This window comes from Prorops nasuta, unplaced genomic scaffold (assembly GCF_024137725.1).
Source record: "Prorops nasuta isolate Cenicafe-Biocafe unplaced genomic scaffold, Cenicafe_Pnas_1.2 PNAS00004, whole genome shotgun sequence".
Taxonomy (NCBI): domain Eukaryota; kingdom Metazoa; phylum Arthropoda; class Insecta; order Hymenoptera; family Bethylidae; genus Prorops; species Prorops nasuta.
In genome coordinates this window covers 3,905,524-3,918,655 of record NW_027116801.1, presented here as the reverse complement: position 1 = coordinate 3,918,655, position 13,132 = coordinate 3,905,524, and the positions used below count along the sequence as shown (strand labels likewise).

General features: G+C 34.4%; 4 protein-coding genes across 5 annotated transcripts; 3 read left to right on the top strand and 1 right to left on the bottom strand.

Moving 5' to 3' along the window:
- Positions 1 to 322: 322 nt before the first annotated feature.
- Positions 323 to 3,126, top strand: Rac1 (ras-related protein Rac1). Its single transcript, XM_066726180.1, has 3 exons — positions 323 to 722; positions 1,332 to 1,719; positions 1,843 to 3,126. The coding sequence occupies exons 1-3, from the start codon at positions 688 to 690 to the stop codon at positions 1,996 to 1,998; spliced, it is 579 nt and encodes a 192-aa protein (XP_066582277.1). The 5' UTR covers positions 323 to 687; the 3' UTR covers positions 1,999 to 3,126.
- Positions 3,127 to 3,146: 20 nt separating this feature from the next.
- Exo70 (exocyst complex component 7) lies at positions 3,147 to 13,102 on the bottom strand. Its single transcript, XM_066726173.1, has 7 exons — positions 12,975 to 13,102; positions 5,621 to 5,873; positions 5,010 to 5,548; positions 4,235 to 4,786; positions 3,928 to 4,171; positions 3,529 to 3,798; positions 3,147 to 3,461 (listed from the first exon to the last, which is right to left on the bottom strand). The coding sequence occupies exons 1-7, from the start codon at positions 13,038 to 13,040 to the stop codon at positions 3,190 to 3,192; spliced, it is 2,196 nt and encodes a 731-aa protein (XP_066582270.1). The 5' UTR covers positions 13,041 to 13,102; the 3' UTR covers positions 3,147 to 3,189.
- Positions 7,222 to 9,407, top strand: LOC136772927 (phosphoribosyl pyrophosphate synthase-associated protein 2). 2 transcript variants are annotated; one of them, XM_066726175.1, is made up of 5 exons: positions 7,222 to 7,389; positions 7,523 to 7,621; positions 7,714 to 8,122; positions 8,206 to 8,478; positions 8,549 to 9,405. In XM_066726175.1, exons 2-5 carry the CDS (start codon positions 7,542 to 7,544, stop codon positions 8,852 to 8,854), a joined length of 1,068 nt encoding a protein of 355 aa, XP_066582272.1. In that variant the 5' UTR covers positions 7,222 to 7,389; positions 7,523 to 7,541; the 3' UTR covers positions 8,855 to 9,405. The 2 variants fall into 2 exon arrangements, with proteins under 2 accessions (XP_066582272.1, XP_066582273.1); XM_066726176.1 differs by lacking the exon at positions 7,222 to 7,389 and having other exon boundaries at positions 8,549 to 9,407.
- Positions 9,606 to 12,778, top strand: Dnaaf5 (Dynein axonemal assembly factor 5). Its single transcript, XM_066726172.1, has 6 exons — positions 9,606 to 10,403; positions 10,491 to 10,730; positions 10,822 to 11,017; positions 11,243 to 11,549; positions 11,613 to 12,576; positions 12,642 to 12,778. Exons 1-6 carry the CDS (start codon positions 9,692 to 9,694, stop codon positions 12,776 to 12,778), a joined length of 2,556 nt encoding a protein of 851 aa, XP_066582269.1. The 5' UTR covers positions 9,606 to 9,691.
- Positions 13,103 to 13,132: the final 30 nt, after the last annotated feature.

Below are 13,132 nucleotides of genomic sequence, written 5' to 3'. Positions count from 1 at the left end.
CCCGGAGCAGGCCAAGCTTCCCGTGGTTTCCGTCAAGCACACAGATCTCTTCTCCCTCAAACCCTTCACGCCTTTTTCCATGTACCTTTATCTGTTTCTCTCTCTCTCTGAAGCTCTTTTTCTCTTTTCCCCCATCCAACATTCTTTATCGTTGCGACCTCCTCTAACCTCATTCTCTCTCTCTCCTACTTACCGTTCATTGCATTCTAACCTCAATCGGCCACGTACGTCTCGCCTCGTCACGTCGCTTCTCTCGCTTCTCTTTCTCATCTTTCATCGCTCTCATCCTGACCAATCCTGACTAGGTCTGTCCCGTTTATCCCTCTTTCTCATCCTCGTCATCTCTCTCTTGATCCAATAGCTACTCTACCTCGTCTATCCTCTTTTACCCTCCAGAGCCTCCATTCTCGGTCGTCTCATTCTCTCTCCTCATAGGTATCTGTTCATCCTTTCCTCCCACGGTTTCCTCCCTCATATACCATCTCTCTCACTCTCATTTTCCCTCATTCTCTCTCTTTCTCTCTCTTTTACTACTACCTCACTTCTCTGTCTCTCCCGAATCGAATAGAATTTCGTGCTCGTAGCTGATCGTAGCTGTTCGCCTGTTCGTCTACGTACTCTCGTATTCTCGTGTACCGCCGCTCTAGTGTACATATTAGGGACAGTTGCACAGTTTCGACCTCCAGGATGCAGGCCATCAAATGCGTCGTTGTCGGCGACGGGTATGTCAATTCTACCTTTGATTCATTTATCTTCCTTGATGAGATGATACCAGAATTCCTATTGTTCATGATAACCCTGCTCTCTTTCCATCATTCTCTTTTCTCCTTCTCCATCCCTCTCACTCTCTTTACGTGGAGAGAAAAGACAAACAATGAATGATCACCCGGACACTTCCTGAGATTCTTGATTAGATATTTCGTTGGTTTCCCTCGCGAGGATTTAAGCTCCGGGAGTCCAGAACGTTGCTGGTCAGCCCACCACGCCCGTGACCGCGTTACTCCGAACCAGGGACACTAGGCCACTTCATATTGCTTTGTGGAAGTACCTTTTTTTTCATGCATTTATATGAGCTATGAAAAATGTCCATTGGAACGTGTAATTAATAAGAATTCAGTTAATGGTTTCAGTGACTTCTTTGTATTTAAAGCTTGACATCTCTTTTTCCATAATTTTTCTTCTCTCTCTTCGCAATAATTAAGATTACTACCATGTGATTGACAGAATTTCTATGTCTCTCAAAGAAACTTCAGATTTCTCTATTATTCAAGTCAAAAGAAGTTTGTGTGTGTTCTGTTTTTATTAATCGCTGGTTTTTCTTCCAATTGCAGAGCTGTTGGTAAAACATGCTTGCTGATAAGCTATACTACCAATGCGTTCCCTGGGGAGTATATACCTACAGTATTTGACAATTATTCAGCAAATGTCATGGTGGATGGCAAACCCATTAACCTTGGCTTATGGGATACAGCTGGTCAAGAAGATTATGACCGATTGAGACCATTGTCTTATCCACAAACAGATGTATTTTTGATTTGTTTCTCACTGGTAAATCCAGCGAGTTTTGAAAATGTAAGAGCTAAATGGTATCCCGAAGTGCGCCATCACTGTCCAGCAACACCAATTATCCTAGTGGGTACTAAGCTAGATTTACGTGAGGATAAAGAAACTGTAGATCGACTTAAAGAGAAAAAACTAGCACCCATTACATATCCTCAGGTTGGTTATTATATAAATTTTAATTAAAGAAAATGGTTTGATCATTTTTCTTTAATTATTACTTCGTTTGATGATAATTTATATCAATGGTCATTTGTAACTAAAGAATTTTTATTCTTCTAGGGTTTAGCAATGGCAAAAGAGATTGGAGCTGTCAAGTACCTAGAATGCTCTGCTTTGACACAAAAAGGTTTGAAAACAGTCTTTGACGAAGCAATCCGCGCGGTTTTGTGTCCTGTGCTGCAGGTGAAGCCAAAACGCAGATGTTTATTGCTATAATATTAATTGTTTAATTACTGCCAAATATTATGGGGATGAACTTTGTTAGAACAATCCTTCCACCAGCCTTGTAATGCTAATCCCTTAATGGCAAGTTACCAGCATCCCTGTTGTACAACATATATTTGATTTGTGCAAACTGTAAACATGTGGTATACATACGCACAAATATCAAATTGCTGTATTATACACACAGAGACTATTACATGTGCATAGAAATTGCAAAATGGGGATCCAAACTAATCAATTATTAATCTACCAAATGTCAGTGAAGCATCAGAGGGCGACTAATTGCATTTGTGTTGATTCCATAAACTACATTTAAATGTTGTTTTATCAAAAAGTGAAACAAACTATCGCCCAAACATTTTAGAGAACTGTGTGACAAAAGTCAAAGTAAGAACTGATAATGTACAGTATGCTAGAATATGTTATTAATATTATTATTAATAATTATATATGAATGGTAAAAAAAAGAAAAAAAAACAAATATTACTATATACATACCGCAAAACTTAAAATAGATAATTTTAAATAAGTTCTAATTGTATGTGATAAGAGTTTGTACGCGAAGTAAAAGATTTTCCTCTACATTTTTAAATATCTGCTCGTTATTAAATGTACAATCTGTGATCGGTACGCACAATTTTAAGGTCCTTAGCAAAGACTGCCTTGCCAGGACATTCAAGTTAAAGATATCGTTCCATCGATATAATAAAGCGGTAAAACTGATCGAAGTAGAGGAAACGCGTTATGATTAAAGATAATTATCAATGAATGGAGCTGAGGCAAATATGATTAACACACTGAACGAAAAAGACCGTTAATGTATGAATGTATAAATGGTGAGAGAAAGATGTATCGATAAAAATTAATTGTAAATAAGTACCGAAGTTAAACGTATTCCTATTATTATCACGTGTATTCATATACCACTAATCGAATCTAAATCAACCGTTACTTGTTTTTTATATATATATTATAAATATATATAAAACGAGACTGGACCGAGATCTGTAGTTATTTCCTACAGTTCAATGTTCCGTGCAATCTATTTGGTGGAGTAAGGATTCGGTCCGTAAAAGGAACCATAAACTGTAACTAAATATGCTTTATTAAATGGGTGTTTATTAAATCTCTGATATTTTTTAAGTATCACCTCATTGTTTTCATTATAGAACTATTGTTATCTTATGCAGCAGTGTCGAAGAACGTATTGATCAACAAAGAGACCTGATCTGGAGTATATTTGATATACTTTGAAGGATTTTTAGTAAAATTGGTTCTGCTATATTTGTTATAAAAGGAAGTATATATTGGGACTATTGAATGATGAAGCTCTTTTCTAAGCTCCTTGCGTAAAGATCCATCAGGTACGGAGTAAGATCGCTGGCTTTTCGCAATATCGTCAAATTCCCTGGTAAAACCCGAAAACTTCTCTTTCAGCATTTTCGATGTCAGCTCTAAAACCAATATAAGAACTTTATAAAGTGAGATCATTGTGTTATATAACTTTCCCAGAAATATTACCTGGCTCGTCTGGATTTTGCTCGATAAACGCTCGAGCTTTACTAAAAGTCGTTAAAACGTAATTAGCTTTGTTTCGATGGAGTAGACCGTGATATGTTTGTTCGGCACTTGGCTCCGCTAGTAGCAGCAGTTCCATGAGAGAGCTTCGACGTAGCGCATTTATCACATAATTATGATTATTTAATCGAAATAGAGCACGTAGGGCTAAATCTGAATACGCAGCATCGCTCTTGCTAACCAATGCTAAATTTAATTGTGCCAGAACTTTTTCTATAAGATAAAAACTCTATTTAGTGTACAATCGCGACTTTTTGGAAATAGACAAAAATTGTTAACCTTAACGTTGTTACTTCACAACTTGTATAACAAAAGTAACATACAACATATAAATATACTTACTGACGTAAACACCCAGTAAAACTCTGTGAGCATTTTGTGCTTCTTTTTGATGAGCAGTAGACGCTATATTATTTGCATCCGTATTGCGCTGTAAAACAGATCCAGCAGTGTCTGCATATTCAGCTAATTGCTCTAAAAATACAAGGACGTTGCTCGTACACTCTGCTACTGTACCATCCTTAGGTAGTGACGTACTGGACTCATTTCTGACGCTTTCTGCAAAATCTTCCAAAGCTTTGGCTCCCTGTGGGACATGCAGAATTTTATTTAATCAGATTTTTTTAAATAAAATAAATTAAGAACGTACGGTTGCATTAAGGGTATTAATAACAGAAGCAAATTTGGATCTTATGGCGTAATCGCAGCCCTCGACGGTTCTTTCCAGATCTGGTTTCAGTTCCCCGAGATGTTTTAGGATTGGAAATACAACAAGAACAGCGGAAAAATCTCGTCTGGTGATACACCTTTTAGCTCGGGTAGCTATACTGTCGCCATCATGAGCTACAAGGTCCATAGCATCCCTTACAGTCGCTTCTAGTACTTGTGCTTGAAGCGAAGAAGGCAAAATTTTTGCAACCAAAGTTCGCTCGGCTTGCATAAGTTTATGCAAACCAGCTGTTAGCAATAAATAATTTTCCATTTCTTGCTCGTCAGGTGCTGCATCTTCCATAGCATATCCAGAAAGCTGCGGCGGGGGTTTCCGTGAAGCTGTTAAAGATAAACCCAAACCTGTTGTTTGAGATGCTCTCAATAACATTTTACTGGCTTTTTTCTCTATAGCATGCTGTAATCTTTTCGATGTTCTTCGACCAGCAGTCTCTTGAGCACTTATGGAATGACGATTCGCAAATTTGGCTCTCTGAAATTTTAATTAGAATTAAACTTTTAGTTAAAAATTTTACCCTTCCAGAACAAGACTGCTCCAAATATAGCCTTGCACTTAGATTAGCTTTTGCATATAATAAGATACTCATTAAATTTATAGTTGAATTCTTATAATAAAGAGATTGCTTTCAATATAAAATGACTATCATTTTTTAAATAGTTAAATATGATTAAATCTGTAGCGATTTTTTACTTACTGGCATTGGGCTTCCACCATGGGTACTTCCACCACTAGCACTTCTCTGATGCTCCTTCAGCAATTGGAGTGACCTTAAAACTATACTGGATCGAACAGAGGCATAGATTTTCGAATGTTTTCGATGACCTCTTTCTTCCAGCCAACCTGCTATTTTAAGGAGATCACCGAGAACGCTTTCTGGTAATTGACACAATGATTGAGGTGCATCCTCTCCACTTGTATCGTCATCAGATCCAATTGAGTCCAGTAAAACAATGGGAAGAACAGGTTTACTCTGACGTGTTAAGATATCATGAAATTCTCCATATAAGGACTCCAGACCAACTCCAAATAATGTAGTGATATTTTCTAACTCTACTGAGCTTGGATTATTTTTTTGAAAGTAGCGCTGTGCATTATATAAACGATTCATAGCTTCTAAAAAGCCATCCAAACCCTCTGAGCCACTTGGTCCTCCACGTACACTGCCCTCAACTTCTTGGCAAACGCCATAATATCCAATTGCATGATCCAGTACAGTGATAGTTTTATCAATATCTAAAAGAATTTGATAAATCCTTAGTTAAGTATGGGTTTAATTTCTTAATTAATATATTTTCAAGTACATACTGCGTTGTTGGTTTTGCAGATTTCCTGTTTCATTGTAAACTGGAAGTATTGTCCTTCGTAATGTTGCCAATCTTTGCTCTAAAGATGATAAAATGGCAACAATACCAGTTGTTAACTTCCTACTACGTTCTTCTGCATCTTTTAAAGTTTCTAAAGATGTTATCTCAGTTTCTAGCTTGCATTGTATTTCAAACCTTCTTTCAGATGTATCTGGTTGTGCCATTTGCATAGTTGAATTGCTTGATGCAATATACTATGATCATAAAGATTATACAAAGTAGTAGTAAATATAATTGTTAAATAATAAGCTTACCTACTTTATACAAGATTTGTCAATATTAACATATGTACACTAATACAGAGATATTGTATGATAACAGCATAGAATCTTATGTATTCTTTTATCTTCTACCATATACTTCTTTTTAATTTAGGGACGATATCGCTTATTTACTTATATAAAATATTTAATCTGCTTGTGACTTATGGCACGGGGATGTATTTTTTAATAGATATATAAATAAACGAGCCAGAAAATATACGTTTTATATACGATTGACAATGACAGTAAATGACGACAACTGACAGCTAAAAACTGGTTATTGTCATTCATTCGAAATTTCTTAGGTACGTTCGAATTTTCGAAATGTGTGACTACAAAACATACATATACATAGTGTGTAAATATATATGTGTTAATTAAATACCAAATATTCGGATAAAAGTGAAAAATAAAAACATTATTTAAAAATTACAAATAACATAATATTTGTAATAGTGGTAAAATATATTAAAAGGAGGATTTATAAGGAAAGTCTCTCTGTTTATTCCTTCAGCTCGTATCAATTCACCGCGCGACAGTGGAATGTGACGATTTAAATGGATTGTTAGATGTGGTTGGATGAACGAACGAAGTGAATGCACGGCTAATGCCAAATCCCCATTTTAGAGCTCACCGATCACGCTACACCAATCAACGGAATTAGCTGGATTAGCGCTTGTAAGTCCAATATTTTTAATATCTAACCTAAGTAATAAATACTCAATTTACTATTTTCATATAAATTGTTTTAAATAGCGCCGATCATAAAAATATAAACGTTTAAAGTCATTTACATAATTTTATAATATTTCCATAATTTAATTGTAAAAACTTTTAATATCTTACTACTAAAAATACATTCAAATTCTTAATTTTTCATTTAATAATTTACACAGTTATATCACGAATGAACTGTTTGCAACATCAGTAATTCAGTATATGTACATTTTAAAGTTTATTAGTATATAGGAGCTTACGACTTTACGACCGTTCACATCACGTATACGGTATAGTTTCATTCCTCAAGTTACAAAAAAAGTTACTAGCTTCTTACTTATAAATAATTATAAATTTGGCACAAATAGATATAGTTTCGAATTTTGGACTTCTTGATTCTTTAAACAGGTGTTTTTGCAGTCTCTTTTAACTCGAGTTTGTTTTAATAGAATTCTTTCTAAAATGTGCGTTTTTAAAAAATCAACTTGAGACTTGTTCGTGGTATGCCTGAATTGTGAAAACGGAACAGCTGTTCTATTCATTCCATTCGTGTATATAGGTAAACATTCAGATAAATAGAGAAGTCCGAGAAGGTCTACTCGCTTAAGATTAATTTAATAAATACAGTACGATTGAAAATACACACGTTTAAGTGAATTTTCTACGTGTTCGTTACTAGGATGAAAGTTTAATCGATTTCAATATAATATCCAATAACTGACATAACCAGGTATGGCTGCTTAAATTGCTGCTAATTTAAGATATTAAATTATGCTACTTATACTTCGGTAAAAAAGATAATTTATTTACAGTGAGTAAGTAATTTTTATACTGTTTTCTTTATCTTATTTGCACTATTACAGGTAATCCAAAAACAGCTTAATGATGGATAAGCCTGTTTCTTCAGACATTGTTATTATTGCAGGAAATTCACATCCAGAATTAGCAAATCTGATTGCTAAGTAAGTTTTTACAGAAATTATGTTCATTATAGTTACTTTAATATTTGTATATTATCATGAATACTAATTCTAATATTTATGTAATTGTATAGCCGACTTGGAGTTAAACATGGGGGATGTTCAGTATATCACAAAACAAATAGAGAAACAATGGTGGAAATTGGGGATTCTGTGAGAGGTAAAGATTTGTACATAATCCAAACTGGTACAAAGGATGTGAATAACAATATAATGGAACTTCTCATAATGGCATACGCCTGCAAAACATCATCTGCCAAAAATATAGTTGGTGTCATTCCTTACTTGCCTTATTCCAAACAGTGTAAAATGCGGAAACGTGGTTGTATAGTTTCAAAGCTATTGGCAAAGATGTTGTGCAAGAGTGGATTGACACATATTATTACCATGGATTTGCACCAAAAGGAAATTCAAGGATTCTTTGATGTTCCTGTGGATAATCTACGTGCTAGTCCATTCTTACTACAATATATTCAAGATGCGGTAAGTTCTCCAAAAACAAGTCTAAACATGAATCAATTATGATTTTCAAGGGAGTTACTGAAATATTGTTTACATTTTTTTAGATTCCTGATTACCATAACTCTGTGATTGTGGCAAGAAATCCGGGAAGTGCTAAAAAAGCAACAAGTTATGCAGAAAGATTACGACTCGGAATTGCTGTAATTCATGGAGAGCAAAGGGAAGCAGAGTCTGATATGAATGATGGACGCTACTCTCCACCTGCATTAGCTTCAAGGACCATGGAAGTTGGTGTTGGTGTGCCCATGCATCCTGCTAAAGAAAAGCCCCCCATAAATGTTGTAGGGGATGTTAGTGGGCGTATAGCTATTATGGTGGTAAGTTAAAGAAATGACTCATAATCTTTTTCATAAAGAGAACACTAGTAAAAGAATAAACTGCTTTTAGGATGATATGATAGACGACGTACAATCATACGTAGCAGCTGCTGAAGTTCTGAAAGAGCGAGGTGCCAATAAGATTTATGTTTTAGCGACGCACGGTTTGTTGAGTTCTGATGCTCCAAGGCTTATCGAGGAGTCACCAATTGATGAAGTTGTAGTTACCAATACTGTACCCCATGATGTACAAAAGATGCAGTGTCCAAAAATCAAGACTGTCGATATCAGTATTTTGCTAGCAGAAGCTATTCGTCGCATTCATAACAAAGAATCCATGTCCTACTTGTTTAAGAACGTCACTTTGGAAGATTAAGAGTGGCGAGGTCTTTTAAGCAAATTTCTTTCTTTTTATTTTTCCTGAATTTACGCTAAAATAAATTACAAAAAAGAAAATTACACGTGTCATTCTACGCTGGGGACCACATCGGTGTCACATATCCGATCTGACTTCTTATACTATTTTTCTATTTTGCCATATCTTTACAACAGATACCAATGAATTTTTAATTCAGTTTATTTACCTCTGTATTTTTAAACGTTACTCGGTATTGACGAAGCTTAAAAATATATAGTTTACGTGATATATACTATAGTATTTGAGGCTCCTTTGAAGCTCCCTTGAAGCTTGAGTGAGGTTTAAGAACACGGTCATTAATTTTTAAAAACAGTCGATTAACAGAAAGTATTGTTGCATCCTGCATGCACTCTTGCATAATAATTTATATCCCAGCACAAAGGCTGTACTGTTTGCTTAGATAGTAGATGTAATGATAAAAAAGAGTAATTCAGATTAGTCCTATTATCAGTGATGTAGAATAGCATTAATAATTATTGTCGTTTACATAATTGTAATAATATCGCAGAAACCAATAAAAATGGTTCAAGAATTCATTGTTAGCTGAATTAATTTTTGGCAATGATAAATCATACCTCGTTCGTAAGGCGCTTGTCTGTTACTATGGTAATAAACAATAAGAGGGTAGATTATGGAAGGAGTAGAAGAACTATCAAGACTATCAAATCTATGTGGTTCACGGTAGAAGGAAGTTTTAAGCAAAAGTTGTTATAAAAGAAAATACTTAATTTAAACGATTTGAATAATCTGTTGTTAATACGCGTCTTAATTTATTCAAATTGAAGATTTTGAGAAATGTCATCCACAGTTAAAAAGTTTGACTCAAACCGTATATGTCTATTGCTACAAGCGGAAGAGAAATCGCGAAGAAAGCTAGCTTTAGATGAAATATTAAAGACCATTTTCAATGAAGAGGCATCCTGGACTCCAGAAGAAATTCTTAATTTCTGGGAGGACTTAAATAGATCACTTGCTAGACTTCTAAACGATGAAGCAGAGATTTGTAGGGATCATGCTATAGAAATTATAAAAAGATTTTTGACTGTCATTCCACCTGACGAAAAGCACGTTGTTTTTGTGATACCAAGTCTGGCAAGACGTTTGGGTTGTCAAGAATTGATAGAAACTTCGGAAGAAGTTCGTCTCTGCTGCGTGATATTTCTAAAAATAATCATACCCAGATACAAAGATCATTTGTCGCTTTATATCGATGACTTGGTATATATTTTAGCTAAAACCGTTACAGATAACTATCCAAGTGTGAAACGCGAGAGTTGCGAAAGCATCTCGGAACTAGCGAAGACCTTACCAGCAAAATTTTACGCGCGATCTGTGAATTTCATAAAGCCTATTCTGAGCAATTTTTCGCATCAGCATTATAAAGTACGATCCATAGCTGTTAAAACAATAGGCGACGTACTTTTGTACGGGGATAGCAAGTCTGTAGAAGATGTAACGACTCCCTTGGCTGAGCGACTATTTGACCAAAGTGGCGTTGTTAGAGAAGGTAACTTACTAATTAAAATTTTATAAATTATTATTTAACCAAAGATTTATTTAAAGAAAGTATATAATTAAATATTAATGTTTTTAGCTGTTATTGAAGTGGCGGGTATTTGGTTAGTAAAACTGAAAGACAGATACAGCTGGTGGTATAAACTTCTTCCGTTACTATTAACTGGTTTGCACGATGAAATTGAAAAAATTCGCATAAAAGCTGCAGAGTTGTGGGATCAAACAGGACAGCAGTATTTGAAGGAAAATGAAAATGATGAAAGATTAAAGGATAAAATAGACTTTCTGACTGATGAGCCTACTCATTATCCTTCTAATAGTAGACTAATTTTTTATTCAATTGCTGTTCGCTAGAATACGCGTTAATTAACATTATTACTAATGAATTTGTTTATAATATTTGCTTGTAGTTATTCGTCCGAACTTGGGATGCCGCGTAATAGCGCAACAAAACTTATGCAAATTGGTTAAAGCTATAGGGGCAGAATTAGGCGATTGGTTATCTGACATAAGAGTCCGCTCAGCTCAATTACTTTGTGTGCTTATATTAAATGTTGAAGAAGATGTTACTCAGCACATTGAAAAATTATTACCACCAATGTATCGGTAATTATTTCTAAGTGATATATAAGATATTTGCTTTTTATTTATATTGAATGACTAAAAGGACCTAGTAAAACGTATTATTATTTGATAAGATATAGGAACAGTAATAACAATTCATTTAAAGTTACTATGATAATTAATTTGATTTTTTACTACTGCCAAGGCTGCATTAGATAATAAAATTATAAGTTTGAAAAATAACAAAATAATAGAATGTTTTTGTAGAGCTGGCAATGATGAAGACAACAGAGTTGTGGAAAACATACAAATTGCAGCTAAATACATTGGATATTTTGTACAGCCAAAAATCTATATTGATTTAATATTACCTACACTTGATGCATCACTTACAGTAGGCCACTTGAGAATCTTTTCAGCTATTTTAAGAGGTACTCAACGGACTGCTTTAGTAGAATATTTGGTACAGATTGCAAATTTCTTGCACAATCCAAACATATGTCAGAATAAAAAAAGTAAATACCAAAAACAAATATTATGTTGCTGTGATTCTCTTTTATCAATATGCAAAGAGGTGACGATTTTTTAAAAGTTTGTTGAGTAAATTAACATTTAACAATAATTAATTATTCTACAGGATTGCTCCATAATCTCTCAAGAATTGTTCACAGTAATCTTTACCACTCTGTCTATGGCAAATGAAAAGGAAATTCAAAATGAGGCACGAAAATTATTAATTACATTGGCCAATATTAATAATTTTACATCATTGAAAGACTTGTATAGTCAACATCTACGACCTCTACTAATAACAGCTCACAATAGTTGTGAGTCATGGTCAGTGTATAGTGCAGATTCACAGATATTTCGAGGGTGTTTAATACACGCTGCATTCATCATTGCTAACAATATGGATATGGTACTACCAATATTAGAGAAAACTATGAACAGTAATGCAGATCCTGAATTGAAGTTAAAACATTTCATACTATTATCTGATTATTTCATAAATAATAGAGATTCGTTTCACCAAATCAATAATCTCAATATTTTTATTCATTCTATCCTAGACCAATGTATTATACCAGGTCTAGTTTGGTCAGCAGGTAGATCAGCTGAAGCTATTCGTACAGCTGCTATCTGCTGTTTCTGTGCACTATTTGAAAATAATGCTCCATTGCCAAATGAGAATAAAAATGAAATTGAGTGTGTTGATAATCAAAGTGTTTTTGCTACAAGTGATGATTTTCAAGAGCTCTTTAAGAAAATTTCTCCTTTCTTAGTTACTCTAGCTGAGGACAATACCAAACGAGCTAGATTATATGCTCTTAAAGCAATTTACTTAGTAATGGAGATTGGTCACAAAAATAATACTATTTCAGCGGAACATATTCATAAAGTCTACCCAGTGGTTTTGAAGAGACTTGATGATGCATGTGACGATGTTCGCTGCACAGCAGCAGAGGCATTGGTTGAAATATGGAGCTCTTTGCCAAAAGATTATGATTTAGTCTGTAGTAAATGCCATGTCGATATGATTTATACTACAATGATTATACACTTGGATGATCCAGAGCCTAAGTTTCAAGAATTAATGTTAGGTAATATTTTTAAAAATTATAAGTAAAATTCTAATTTGCCAATTTAAATATTATAAACTTTTCAGAAGCTTTAATTAAGGTTGCACATGTTCATCCAGAATTATTACATCATAAATTACAAAATTGTAAAACAAATTTTAGAAATCAAGAAGGAATACAGAAGTTGATTTCGCATTGCCAAAATATATTAGCAAACAGTTAAATAAATGTTAAGTTGTGCAAAAATGAACAGAAAAGAAAACAAATAAATTCGATAATACCCAAAAATTTGTCGCCTTTTTATTTATTTAATAAGAAAAGCAAGCTTGTATTTCAATAAATAGAATGAAAACGCGTGTCAATAATCATCAGACCTATTAGAGTATTAGACGGTGCTAGAATGAAAGTTCCGATCCCACCTGATCCCGGCCCGCCCGGCTGCTCCAGGGCCTCCAGGCCCAGGTACCGTCAGATATGGTGTTCATAGAAGGAAATTGATTCGCGCGTAATTCGGATAGTTAGCTTCACTCTGTGTGCCAAAGTAAAATATGTACCAGCTACTAATCTCAATTCTCAA

What these genes read in the sequence shown, in the direction of transcription:
- Rac1 (XM_066726180.1), top strand. Translation starts at nt 688, where the DNA reads ATGCAGGCCATCAAATGCGTCGTTGTCGGCGACGG. An exon ending in TGCGTCGTTGTCGGCGACGG is followed by an intron (nt 723 to 1,331) that starts GTATGTCAATTC and finishes TTCCAATTGCAG; the next exon opens with AGCTGTTGGTAAAACATGCT. An exon ending in CACCCATTACATATCCTCAG is followed by an intron (nt 1,720 to 1,842) that starts GTTGGTTATTAT and finishes TTATTCTTCTAG; the next exon opens with GGTTTAGCAATGGCAAAAGA.
- LOC136772927 (XM_066726176.1), top strand. Translation starts at nt 7,542, where the DNA reads ATGATGGATAAGCCTGTTTCTTCAGACATTGTTATTATTGCAGGAAAT. An exon ending in TTAGCAAATCTGATTGCTAA is followed by an intron (nt 7,622 to 7,713) that starts GTAAGTTTTTAC and finishes GTAATTGTATAG; the next exon opens with CCGACTTGGAGTTAAACATG. An exon ending in GGCGTATAGCTATTATGGTG is followed by an intron (nt 8,479 to 8,548) that starts GTAAGTTAAAGA and finishes AACTGCTTTTAG; the next exon opens with GATGATATGATAGACGACGT.
- Dnaaf5 (XM_066726172.1), top strand. Translation starts at nt 9,692, where the DNA reads ATGTCATCCACAGTTAAAAAGTTTGACTCAAACCGTATATGTCTATTG. An exon ending in AAGTGGCGTTGTTAGAGAAG is followed by an intron (nt 10,404 to 10,490) that starts GTAACTTACTAA and finishes TAATGTTTTTAG; the next exon opens with CTGTTATTGAAGTGGCGGGT. An exon ending in TTATTACCACCAATGTATCG is followed by an intron (nt 11,018 to 11,242) that starts GTAATTATTTCT and finishes ATGTTTTTGTAG; the next exon opens with AGCTGGCAATGATGAAGACA.
- Exo70 (XM_066726173.1), bottom strand. Translation starts at nt 13,040, where the DNA reads ATGAACACCATATCTGACGGTACCTGGGCCTGGAGGCCCTGGAGCAGC. An exon ending in TCTGCAAAACCAACAACGCA is followed by an intron (nt 5,549 to 5,620) that starts GTATGTACTTGA and finishes AAATTCTTTTAG; the next exon opens with ATATTGATAAAACTATCACT. An exon ending in GCAAAATCCAGACGAGCCAG is followed by an intron (nt 3,462 to 3,528) that starts GTAATATTTCTG and finishes TATTGGTTTTAG; the next exon opens with AGCTGACATCGAAAATGCTG.